Here is a 13,003-nt window from a genome sequence, read left to right as displayed (position 1 = left end):
TCTCTGTTTCCATTTGGAGGATTCTTCACTTGTACACTTCATCATGCACAAGTAGTCATAATATGTGTTTGTTACGTACCCAAAAATGATCATACATCATCCAGTGATAGTAGCTGATATTGTATATTTGAGATGTCATGGCAGTGATACACAACATTGTATGAATCTACTTGCTGGTGGATGAATATAATGAATCAGTAGTGACATTTTCAATGTGTCATCAAGAATTACTCTTTACAAATTAAAACTACTAAATTAGTTTATCTTCAGTCTCACACAAAAAATAAATAAATGGGCATTTTGTAATCTATGACCATTATTTACCTCTATTAGCAGTCAATTATACGTCTTTTCTCCCACTCCGTTATAAGATAAGATAGGATATTCCTTTATTAGTCCCACAGTGGGGACATTTGCAGTGTACAGCAGTAAAGGGGATAGTGCAAAAAACAAGATGCATCAGCTAACACAGTAAAAAAAGAGCTAAACAAAGTGTAACAAAATATGAACCATTTAAATAGAAGGAAGTATAAAAATAGGAGCAGTATATACAGTATTGACAATAAACACTACTATTACAACTATTAACAAAATTACACAAGGGGAAAATGATATTGCATAGTGAGAATGAAATAATATTCCACCTGAAAATATCAGGTTATTGTCATATATATATATAATTCCTCCTGACGTACAGTTTTACAACAGACACAAGTAAATGGATGGACTGCATTTATATAGCACTTTGAGTGGTCGCTAAGACTAGAAAAGTGCTATATAAACATAACGCACAACACAACACAAGCCAGTATTCATCCATTCACACACTGACAACGTTTACATGCACAAAATATTTCATTTTTTTGCCCTTATTCTGAAAAGACAATATTTCTACTAAGTTGTTTACATGGCTAATGAAAATGAATATTCCACTAATATTCCCGTTTACATGCAGCCGTGCATACTCCGATTAACGTAACCGGTGGCGGACACGTTGGACCGTGCAAACACAGCCTTCCTCTTTCATTCCTTCAACCACCTTCTTAAAAAGGTCAGCATTACGATATTTGTGCATATCCAAAATCTAGGGCTGTCAAAGTTAACGTGATGATAACGTGTTAACGCCATGTCATACTAACTTGTTGGGAAGGAGGCCAAATTACACTCCAATCTTATGCTAAATTTTGGCAAGGAAAAAACAGGCATGGCCATTTTCAAAGGGGTCCCTTGACCTCTGACCTCAAGATATGTGAATGAAAATGGGTTCTATGGGTACCCCCGAGTCTCCCCTTTACAGAAATGCCCACTTTATGATAATCACATGCAGTTTGGGGCAAGTCATAGTCAAGTCAGCACACTGACACACTGACAGCTGTTGTTGCCTGTTTGGCTGCAGTTTGCCATGTTATGATTTGAGCATATTTCTTATGCTGAATGCAGTACCTGTGAGGGTTTCTGGACAGTATTTGTCATTGTTTTGTGTTGTTAATTGATTTCCAATAATAAATATATACATAGATTTGCATAAAGCAGCATATTTCACCGCTCCCATGTTGATGAGAGTATTAAATACTTGACAAATCTCCCTTTAAGGTACATTTTGAACAGATAAAAAATATGTGATTAATTTACGGCTAATCACGATTAGTCATGGATAATCTTGCAATTGACAGCCCTACCAAAACCCTGTTAATATCCAAGTCTTTCATAATGTTTAAAAGTAGGTGAGTTTCTCCTCACGATCAGAAATGTGGGCTTTTCTTTTCAGCATGCATCTCTGCAAACTGTCGGCTAGTTGGTTTGTGTACAACGCACAGAGTGTGTCGCAAACTACTGTGAAAACCCCAATTGAGAAGCATATTCCGAATGTGCTGTATACATGACCAAAGAATGCTTTAAAAAACTGAATAATATCGGCATATCCCACATGTCTGAATCGGAAAATGCTCGATTCGGGAATAAACGGAATGACCCTTATCAAATTTTGAATAATAGAGGAATACTAGTGTGCATCTAAACATAGTCATTCATATGGTGACAGAGGCTACCATACAAGGTTCCATCAGTATCTGGCCCAAGGACACTTTGATATGTAGACTGCAGGGGCCGGGGATCGAAGATTAGTGGAGGACCGCTCTACCTCCTGAGCCATAGTAAGGTTATAAATGACAGTAGAGATCCTAAATCTCAATACTAGACACTGCAATCATAACATTTCTTTCCTCATTTGTTTTTTTTTCTTGAAAACAAGGCCTTTTTAGTCTCTGCAGCTAAAACTTGTTGTCACACTGGTTGTTTGCTTTTGGCACTTCTGTGGTGAAAGCACTGCGTGGGAAGTAGCTGATAAAACAAAGTCCTTTAATGCAAACTTAAATCATGTCATTTCATCCCTGTGGGACAGAGAGTACAGCAGCCACTTAGACTTCAGCCCTGCTGTGAACTCCGGGTCAGTCAGACTGCTCATCTTTCCCGGGATGGCTTACAGGCTGTTTTGACAACTGATAACACAACCACAAATATCTGATATTGAAATTGATACTGTCTTTGCTGGTATATGAATAAGGACTATTGCCAGGATCAAGCAGTCTGTTCTGTGATCATTTACATCACTCTTAGTAAATTAAATCCATCTATCCATTTTCTTGCTCTTATCATTGTGTGGTAGTATTCCTGTCGCCCATAGGTAAGTAAGTTCAATTGGAAGTAAGAAGGACGTGTTCATGCTGCTCATTCTACCTTAAAACAACTTGATGCAGTTTTTGTTACTTTACATAATTTAATAATTCCCGATCAGGTTCGTCCACTTGTTCATTTATTTCAGTAATGCTCTTAACTGACTAACGGAGACATTTATCTGCCCTCTGCCTCTCTCTCAGCCCCCACAAGTGAGCCCACCGGACTCAGCATTGACGACATCAGTGACACTTCCATCTCGCTGAAGTGGCGGCCGCCTGAGAGGATCGGCTCAGCTGAACTCGAGGGTTATGGGGTTGAGTACTGCAAGGAGGGCAGTAAGTGCTGGAGCCAACCGCCCGCATGCTTTTGATAAGGATTTTTATAGCATAATATACCATCGAAGATTATATACACCAATCAGTTTAATCACAGTGAAGAGCATCAACTGTGCTCTCCAAATGTCTAAACAGGACAGTCAGATTACCAAAAACTATTGTCAGTTAGGGGAAGGAGGGGAAAATCTCTAGCCGAATGGTTAAGGTGTATACCATACAATTGCAACATCCCCTGTTGCCTAATGTCATCCCCCTCTCTCTCACTTTGTTTCCTGTCTGCCTCTATAACAGCTATTTAATAAAGGCAAAAAAAAATACAACTAAAACAATCTTTAAAAATAGAAAACCTTCAAAAAAAAGAAATCTCTGACAGTGGTTCATTGAAATACAGCATTTGACCAAAATATGTATGCCACTATGATTCAATTTACAATGCAGTGATTTTAACTGGTCAATTAATGTTGTTTCACCGTCACATGACGTAAGCAACAAGCTAAAAGGAGCAAGTTTTTCAATGAATCTGAAACCTCAAAGTCAATCAGCTAAGAGAAACCAGTCAGGACAAAATAAATGCAACAAGCATGAAAGTTTAGTGTTCTCATGTTTTTTTCAACGTGTCAGTTTAGACGAATACATGAGCCACACTGAGAAATGAGAATCAAATCAAGTGCTGGACATAAGTAGTTTTTTGACATGCTTTTATTTAATCAATCAATCAATGAATAAATAAATAAATGAATGAATAAAATAAAATCTTTGAATATATTGTTGCATGTCCCATATAGCCATCACACATACAATTTAGTCCACATAAAGCCCTAAAAAAGTCAACAAAAAGTTGCTTAGCATGTAGTCAAGCAAAATAATACATTCTTAATACATTTTTAAAAGTAGGCTACCAAACAGCCAACTCACAGCGACCTGTTTCACAGGCCTGAATGTGACAACTCAGTGGTTGCGTGGGGCAATTAATAAAACAAAATACGTCCTGATGAAAAATAATGAATCTTTAATTTTGTTCTTGCCCATATGTCTACAAGTCTCATATAGTCTGTTTCACAAGCCTGAATATGACAACTCAGCGGCTGTGTAGAGCCTTTAATAATAAAAAATGATCTTTGATGATGTAGGATGGGCCAAAATGTGTCGATAACCTAAACTGATATGGGGTCGGTGGGCCCTTAAGTTTGACACATGTGTTCTAGGCCGTCAGCATGGTGACTATATGATCACATTAATCTTTGTAATGACTGAAGTTATAGTTAAATGTGAATGTTATTTGCTGTCACAAACTGTGTGTTTCCTGGTCACAGCGGATGAATGGATACCCGCCCTTCAGGGTCTGACTGACCGGACATCGTTGGTCGTCAAAAATCTCACCACCGGAGACAAGCTGCAGTTCCGTGTGCGGGCCTACAACATGGCGGGACCCAGCGCTCCCTGCAGTCTGGCTCAGCCCGTCACCATCAGAGAGATAATGCGTGAGTATTTATATATAGATTGAAGGCTTTCTGCTCCTTCAGTTTGGACCAATACATGTCATATAGTCAAACATTTCACCTAAACTCACCCTTCTTTCACAGAACGCCCTAAAATTTGGCTCCCCAGATATCTCCGCCAGACCCTCATTAAGACAGTTGGAGAAAATGTCAACGTTATGATTCAGTTCCAGGTGCAGTATACAGTATACCTTTACTAAATCATAATTCAAACACTAAGATGCTTTACTTATGTCTTTATACAGTGTAAACACCAGAGTGAAACATGAACAATGCTCAAAGACTGAGTTGCTATTCACATACGAAACAAAATCAACCAGTAACTTTGGTCTGTCTGCGAGATGCAGAAAAATAATTATCTTTTCTTTCTTCTGCTATCTGCTACAAAATATATTCTAAATTAAATATATTAACTGAAATGATGTGGATGCATATATAATGTTTTGATGCATGTCATTCTTCTGGCTTTCTATGTATACGTGCTGCAAAGAACATGTCTTGTTGTGTTTTTGATATATGACTTCAAAATCATCAAAAGAGGAACAGTACGATTGGTTGTAACCATTTTCTATCACGGTTAATGTAATGTTACGTTGCTTGACAAACTGGCTGATAAGTTTCTACACTCTCATTGTATATATTGTCATATCTGTATCTATATGAAAACTCAAAAGCACCTTTATTATTGTTAGATCCTGACCAGCAGTGGGGTAAAAAATTTAAAGTTTGCTCTGAAGGTGGCGCCACAGAAAAGGCTGTTTTCCGATGTGGTGTAGTGACTACAGACACTTTTCCACGACAATGTTTCCTCAAAAAAAATTATCTGTATTTTGTGACCGGACGCATTCCTGAAATTAAACCCTTTCTTTGTCTTTTCTGGGAAACAGGGAAAGCCCAGGCCAAAGGTCACATGGAGCAAAGACGGGGAGCCTCTGAGCCCCATGTTCGCTAGTGTGAGGAACAGCGATGTGGATACGATCCTCTTCATCCGCAAGACGGAGAGAAAACACTCAGGGAAGTACGATCTCCAAGTCCAGATTGAGAACATTGAAGACACAGCCAGTATCACACTGCAGGTTGTTGGTAAGCAGGACTGAACACATTGAGAGCTGGCTGTTGGTATTAACTAGGGAATTATTATTATTAGGAATAAATACTCTCTGCAGTGGGCGGTTACTCACAATTCATATTTCTCCTTTGTAGATCTCCCAGGGCCCCCGAAGGCACTGAAGATCATGGAAGTCTGGGGCTTCAATGTGGCACTCGAGTGGAAGCCGCCGAAGGACGACGGTAACTGTGAAATAACCGGTTACAACATTCAGAAAGCTGACAAGAAGACCATGGTGAGACTCTACACCCTTGGGTGCTAGCAGCAAAGCTTACATCTGTTCTTAGATTACATTCAAATGAAGATGAATACAAGCGTCATATGTTGATGGTAGGCAATTGTTATGCTAATTAAATCACTTTACAGCAATTAGACAGAAGAAACCGTTTTACGGATTTATGTTCATATGATATTAGAGATCTTTGGACCTGAGCTGAAAAGGGTGGTTTCAAAACCTACTTGAACCAAATTTCGATGAATAGATTTTTTTTTAAATCCAAATGTTGATGTTAGCATGTTGCGCCACCAAATAATGAGCAGCTGCAGTTGAAATGAGTAGCAATAAATTACATTTTCCCTTAACTTGTTGCCTCAAAAAGCACAATGTCCACTATCATATTAGACATATTGACACTACTCAACCCAATTCATTTGAAAGTACTTTGATCCTAGCCTAATTCCAGCGTCAAGTCAGGTCACGGTTACTTGGAACTGAGTGGACATTTGTAGCACATTCGCAAACGTCCCTTTCTGTTGACATGAATGAGTGTGCCTGTACATGTGTGAGGCTGAATGCTGCATGGACACAGAAGGATATTTTAGCCTCCCTTGTGACACATAAACTGTAATCAGCCAATGCTGAGCACACAGTCTCCTCTGTGGGCCAGGAGCGATGCATTATGGGCCTGTTGGCAAGACCTCCAACTGGCACCACCCTCCACCTCGAGCTGCCAGCAACGATGTCGGCCAGGAATGTCCTAATCTTATCCTCGTAGCCTTGACCTGGTGCGGATTGTCCGTACGGTGACGCAAGGCCCTTGTTCTCCTGCCCGGCTCGGCTGACAGTTCATGTTTCACTGTAGTCATTATTAGATCAAATTAATTTCACTTGCATCTCTTTATAGAAAGCTCGGGGATGCTGATTATCATGTTACCAATAACAATGCACTGTGTACCTGTTACATGCCAGAGATAACAGCTGATGCTGTTAAAATCTGCCCATATCCTGTTTCATTCTTGTACCTAAACAGATACATTTAAACTGTGAGCACTTACACAACTCCTTTAGTTTTAGGTAGATTATGAAGGAGTTTTGAAATCAAATCAGTGATGTCTCCAGAATATTATCGTATGATGTTGTTTGCTTTATTTTAATCTGCAAATTTAATTAGTCTCGGTGAATAAACAGCGGATTCAATTTAAACTGTGTCAATGAATGGAAGTCTTTATGACTGAAATAAGGAAATCTGATTTGATTAACCTTATTCTGCCTTTATATTATTACTAAGTTGTTTTATATTAGGTTTTTAACATTATAAGAGAGAGAAATAAATAAATGAGCTCCCTATTTATAGCTCCCCACAGCTCACCATCAACCTTACCCCATTTCTCACTACATACTGTATTTACACAAATATTTCATTTATAGTGCTTGGCGTACAAGCCAGGTAAAGTGTAACATTTTCAAAGTTAATACATTTTATATTTACATCAACAGGTGCAGATACAGAAAGTGTTGTAAAATGTAATTGTAAACATTTACTGTAGGACTAATACACATAGAGACGGTGTTGTAAAGGGCTGCTGACCACTCATGCCTCCACCCCCATGTACGGAAGCTGTTTCTCCAATCATTTATTCACATTTTCCATTACCTACCTGTACAACATAAACTCTACTGTATATTGAATTGGAAAAAAAAAGATTCTGAAACATGTGTTTGTGATTCCTATGAAGGAGTGGTTTACAGTCTACGAGCAATACAGGCGAACCAATTGCGTCGCATCCGACCTCATCATGGGGAATGAATATGTCTTCCGAGTCTTTGCTACCAACATGGTTGGCCTCAGCGAAGAGCCCTGCAACACAACAGACAGCGCTTTCATCCAGAAAACAGGTGGGCTCCGAACGCACATATGTAATTATTACAAAGCAGTTATGGCTCTGATTTTATGTCCTGAAGAAAACAATCCCTTGTTTGTCTACTCAGGTATCGAGTACAAGCCGCCCACCTACAAGGAACTCGACTTCTCACAGGCTCCCAAGTTCACACATCCGTTGGTGAACCGGTCTATCATAGCAGGATACAGCACGACCCTCAGCTGCTCAGTCAGAGGCATGCCAAAGGTCAGTGGGGTCATCACATAATATGCAACAGATGTTTGTGATCAAATTCAATCACAGATTTAATCACGACCAAAAACAAAAATGTTATCAAATGAATGCAGTTTGTTGTAATAGTCGCATAGTTGTACTGTAATGAAAATTAAAGGGAGAAATTTTAAATCAAATTTTGACAAAACAATTCCTACTCAAAGTCATTTTTCTAGCTTTTTCCAGAGCTTTCAACCATATCAGTGTAGATGTTATGATTTCATTCAGAGCACTTTTAGGACTGTTCGTCTCTGTTTGCTTAAAAGTTAAACATGAAAATTTACTCCTGACCTGGAAAATAACAAAACAATCCAAATTCAAGGTCCACTTAACAACTTTTTCCGGAGTTATTAACCGTACAGTTGAGAAACAACAATTAACTGTCATGCTTAAATATTTGTATTACTCAAAAATACAGAATAACTGAGTAAAATGCAACAATAAAGAATAAAAGCAAAGGCAAAATACTCCTAAACCAACAGAAACCTATACTTATAACCCTCTGAGACACACACATACACACACACACACACACATACACACACACACACACACACACACACACACACACACACACATACACACCCGTACACACACACGCATACACACACACACACACACACACACCTCTTTATGCAGACATTTGTGGATTAGTAGCAAGTAATAAACACCCTATCCTCAATGAAACAGTATCCACAAGATAAACCGAGTGATTATTGTTGTTACTACTGGACTAGCACTATATTATGGCGTAATTGTGCAGTTGTAAGAGTATTGCAGATTGTGAAAAGTATCACCTGACATATTGTAACACATTGTCCTACCTTGTTAGCCCAAAGTGACCTGGTTTAAAAACAAGATGGACATCTCAAATGAAGCCAAGTACCGGATGCTCAGTAAACAAGGTGTTCTTACGCTGGAGATCCGTAAGCCCTGTGCATTCGATGGAGGAGTGTATATGTGCAAAGCAGTCAACGACAGCGGAGAAGACATAGTGGAGTGTAAAGTGGAGGTCCGCCGTAAGTATCCTGCTGGGTGGTGCAAAGACAGAAATGCATGTCCTCTTTTTCCTGACCCACTTAGAGACTTCATCTCCTTCCCCTCCTTATTATATAAAAAAAGTTCATCATGTAAGTCCACACAAAATGAATGCCAGTCTTTTATAAAGAAAAACACAATTTAGTGTAAAGACAATATAAAATAGAAATCTAAAAACTAAATAAATAAACAAAAATAAACAGGTTAAATTATAGTGTTTATTTTTCCTGTAGTGGGATCTCTAAAACAGATTGAATATGTGATGTAAAAATGGGTAAAGCTTTATTTTACAGGTTTCCTAATTTCCAAGAAATTGTTTGTGATCATGGAAAAAATAGCAATATCTCCGAAAGAATTGCAGAATTTACAGTAAAACCAAATGAATCCCAAAAAGTCTCAACACTGTTGAAAAATGTCATAAAAACTCGTAGTATTAAAGTAAAAAAATGTCATGAAAAAAAACATTGTATAGAATCTCGAAAGATGCCAAAAAGTGAAAATATAGTATGTGATAAAAAGTCATACTGTAGTATGTCGAAAATGTCATAAAAAAGTCACCGTACTATGATGAAAAACTTCCTGAAAAAGTGATCTTATAATGTGTAGCAAAATGTCTTGAAAAAGTCATTGTATAATATGTCAAAACATTTCTAGAAAAAAGTCATTGTATGGTTTGTTGAAAAATGTCATTAAAAAGTAATGTATTGTATGTCATAAAATGTTATACTATAGTGTGTTATGGAAAAGTTATGTATAGTACGCTGAAAAAGTCATAGTATAGTATTTAAAAAAAATTTTTAAAAAAAAATCCTAATATAGTATGTAATAAAAAGTCATAGCACAGTATGACGAAAAATGTCATTAAAAAGACAGAGCATAGTATGTTGAAAAGAATCATGAAAAGGTCATAATATAGTATGTTATAAAAAAGTTATGTGTAGTAGGTCGAAAAATCTCGAAAAACATCATAGCATAGTACCGTATTTCATAAACAAGTCACTGTATAGTATGTCGAAAAATGTCGTGAAAAAAGTCATAGTATAGTATGTCATAAAAATGTATAGTGTAGTTTGTTGAAAAATGTCAGGAAAAAAGTCCTGGTATAGTATGTAATTAAAAGTCATAGTATGGTATGTTGGAAAATCTCAAAAAGCCGTATAGTATGTCAAAAAACAACATGAAAATACAGAAAAAAAAGTTATAGTATAATATGTAGAAAATGTCCTTGAAAAAGGTCATTGTATAGTGTGACATAAAAAGTTATATTGTGGTATGTCAAAAATGTCACAGTATAGTATGTTGAAAAATGTCATAGGAAGGTCATAGTATAGTATGTTGAACAATGTCTACATAATCTTATAGTTATTGTATAGTATGTCATAAAAAAGTTATGTATAGTATGTTGAAAAATGTCATGAAATAAGGCCTGGTATAGTATGTAATAAAAAGTGATTGTATAGTATTTCGGAAAATGTCAAAAATCTCATGGCATAGTAGGTCGACAAATATCATGAAAATAGTCATAGTATAGTCTGCCAAAAAAGTCATGAAAAAAAGTCATATTATAAAAAGTTGAAAAATGTCATTGAAAATGAAAGTCTTCCTATATAATGCCATAAAACCTTGTATATTATGCCAAACAAAGTCATGGTATAGTATGGCATAACAATGCCATGAAGCAGTCATTGGTGGAGACCAAAAACAGATAAGAGAGTGGAAATCACACAAGTATGCTGAATATGTAAATAGGTTTGCGAACAAGTTAGAAGACAACAAAATATTGCAGGTTTATGTCATATGATTTTAGATAATAAAAAAAAAAATCCATGAGTAGTGATATACTGTTGAAAATAGTGTTTGTATTTGCTGAATGATGAATATTCTGCAAAATTTGTGCAATTAACTCATTAAGGCCTTTGTATCTTGACTTACGGTATGTTACTGGATTGCAGCTCAAATTCCTAGAGAAGACAAGAAGTAAAGAGGTTCAAGCTGCTGACTGAAGAGAAGATCGATTTGTCTCGTGCATGTTGACTGTTTTGTGTCACGAAAAATGTTTCACCTGCATCACAAACTGTTTAGCCCACATCATTTTTTGTTTTTGCATCACTATCCTCTTCTGAAATCTTCTTGCATCTCATCATACTCACTGTTGTGTTAGTATCATGTGTACCGCTAGATTACTGAATTCTACACCCATTTCTAAGAGAAGTGATAAATGGATAGTGGTATCCAGTAATATGCAGAATAGTCAATGAAGGTGGCAATATTTATGAAGTTAGTTTATGATTTCTCATCTTGTCTCATTTATTTCAGCTGAACAAAAGAAATGTATTGGTGTGTTTGGATTTGTTTGTGTGCTTACGACGGACAATATAAATGCTTCAAAAACACAACAGTGAGTCATATTTGAGTCAATCATATTTTGAAATAGTGGCATTTGCAACAGCGAGTCCAGAGAAGTAAAAATGTCATAGTATACTATGCCATAAAGAAAGTCATAGAATAGTGTATTGAAAAATGTCTTGAAAAAAATCAATGTAAAGTATGTCATAAAAATGTCAGAGTATAGTATGTTGAAAAATATTGTGGAAAAAGTCATAGAATGGTATGTAAAAAAAAAAACAGTAAAAAAAAAAGTTATAGTATAGTATGTGAAAAAATTTGTCATACTATAGTATATCCAAAAAAGTCATAGTATTGTATGTCGGGAAAAAAAGTCAGTATAGTATGTTGACAAAAGAGTAAAAAAAAGTCATTGTATAGTATGTCGAAAAAAAGTCTTTGTATAGTAAGTCGAGAAATAAAAGTTACAGTATAGTAAGTCGAAAGAATAAAAAAGTCATAGTATATTATGTTTTTAAAAAATAGAAACATTCTGTATTATGTCAAAAAAGTAATTGTATAGAATGTCGAAAAAAAAGTCACAGTATAGTATGTCGAAAAAATAAAAAAAGTCACAGTATAGTATGTCGAAAAAATAAAAAAAAAGTCACAGTATAGTATGTCGAAAAAATAAAAAAAGTCATAGTATAGTATGTCAAATTTTTTTTTAAAAATCATAGTATAGTATGTTGAAAAAATAAAAAAAAGTCATAGTACAGTGTGTCGAACAAAAGTCATAGTATAGTATGTCGAAAAAAAGTCAAAGTATAGTATGTAAAAAAAAAGTCATATTATAGTATGTGGAAAAAATAAAAAAAAAAGTCACAGTATAGTATGTCGAAAAAAAAGTCATAGTATAGTATGTTGTAAAGAAAGTAAAAAGTCACAGTATAGTATGTGGAAAAAATAAAAAAATAAAAGTCAGATTTTGTGAAAAAACTTAATATTATAGTATGTCAAAAAAGTCATAGTATAGTATGCCATAAAAAGCCATATTACAGTGTCATAGACACGTCGCAATATAAAGTCATTGTATAGCATTCCAAAAGAATTTCCAAACAGTCATAGTAATTCATAAAAAATGTCATTAAAAAAGTTGTATGCCATAAAAAAAGTCCACAGTATAGTATGCCATAAATGAGTTATATGTGTCACGAGAAACTCTTCACCAGCATCAGTCTGCTCTTTAGCCCACCTCCTCTTTGTTTTAGTACCACTTTCTTCTTCTGAAATGATCTTACATCTCGTCATACTCACTGAGTGTTGTGTTTGTGTGCTTACAAATGCCAATATATAGTAAATGCTGCAAAAACACAAGAGTGAGTGATTTCATGAAGTGATATTATCAAGTAGTGGCATTATGCTACAGTGTAGTCAGTTATGGTGCTCATGTGGAGACCAGCTCCCAAAATTGCCATCATGGTAGCTGTAGCAGCCGTGGTATTCAGAAAATGCAAAGATCATGCCACTGATACTCAGAAGTCCAGAGGAATTGCCAAGAGTTGTCGAGGGCTTAGTTTTATTGTAACAAAGCCTCGTGAAAGCCAGAGGTGTGAGGCATGTGCCTAATGTGCACGCCGCAGAGGGAT

At 36.2% G+C, this 13,003-nt stretch overlaps 1 protein-coding gene across 10 annotated transcripts in view; it reads left to right on the top strand.

Moving 5' to 3' along the window:
• The window catches only part of mybpc3 (myosin binding protein C3), a 40,749-nt gene extending 29,324 nt beyond the window's left edge, over positions 1 to 11,425 (top strand). For all 10 annotated transcript variants that reach the window (XM_037749846.1, XM_037749838.1, XM_037749876.1 and 7 more), the window contains 9 exons: positions 2,877 to 3,011; positions 4,325 to 4,492; positions 4,595 to 4,683; positions 5,398 to 5,593; positions 5,714 to 5,853; positions 7,575 to 7,734; positions 7,828 to 7,964; positions 8,824 to 9,010; positions 10,982 to 11,425. In XM_037749846.1, coding sequence (XP_037605774.1) covers positions 2,877 to 3,011; positions 4,325 to 4,492; positions 4,595 to 4,683; positions 5,398 to 5,593; positions 5,714 to 5,853; positions 7,575 to 7,734; positions 7,828 to 7,964; positions 8,824 to 9,010; positions 10,982 to 11,010 — 1,241 coding nt within the window. In that variant the 3' untranslated portion in view covers positions 11,011 to 11,425. The remainder of the gene's footprint in view (positions 1 to 2,876; positions 3,012 to 4,324; positions 4,493 to 4,594; positions 4,684 to 5,397; positions 5,594 to 5,713; positions 5,854 to 7,574; positions 7,735 to 7,827; positions 7,965 to 8,823; positions 9,011 to 10,981) is intronic.
• Positions 11,426 to 13,003: the final 1,578 nt, after the last annotated feature.

This window comes from Sebastes umbrosus, chromosome 2 (genome assembly GCF_015220745.1).
Source record: "Sebastes umbrosus isolate fSebUmb1 chromosome 2, fSebUmb1.pri, whole genome shotgun sequence".
Classification (NCBI taxonomy): domain Eukaryota; kingdom Metazoa; phylum Chordata; class Actinopteri; order Perciformes; family Sebastidae; genus Sebastes; species Sebastes umbrosus.
The sequence above is the reverse complement of the archived record's forward strand: the minus strand, read 5'-3'. Positions and strand labels throughout refer to the sequence as shown.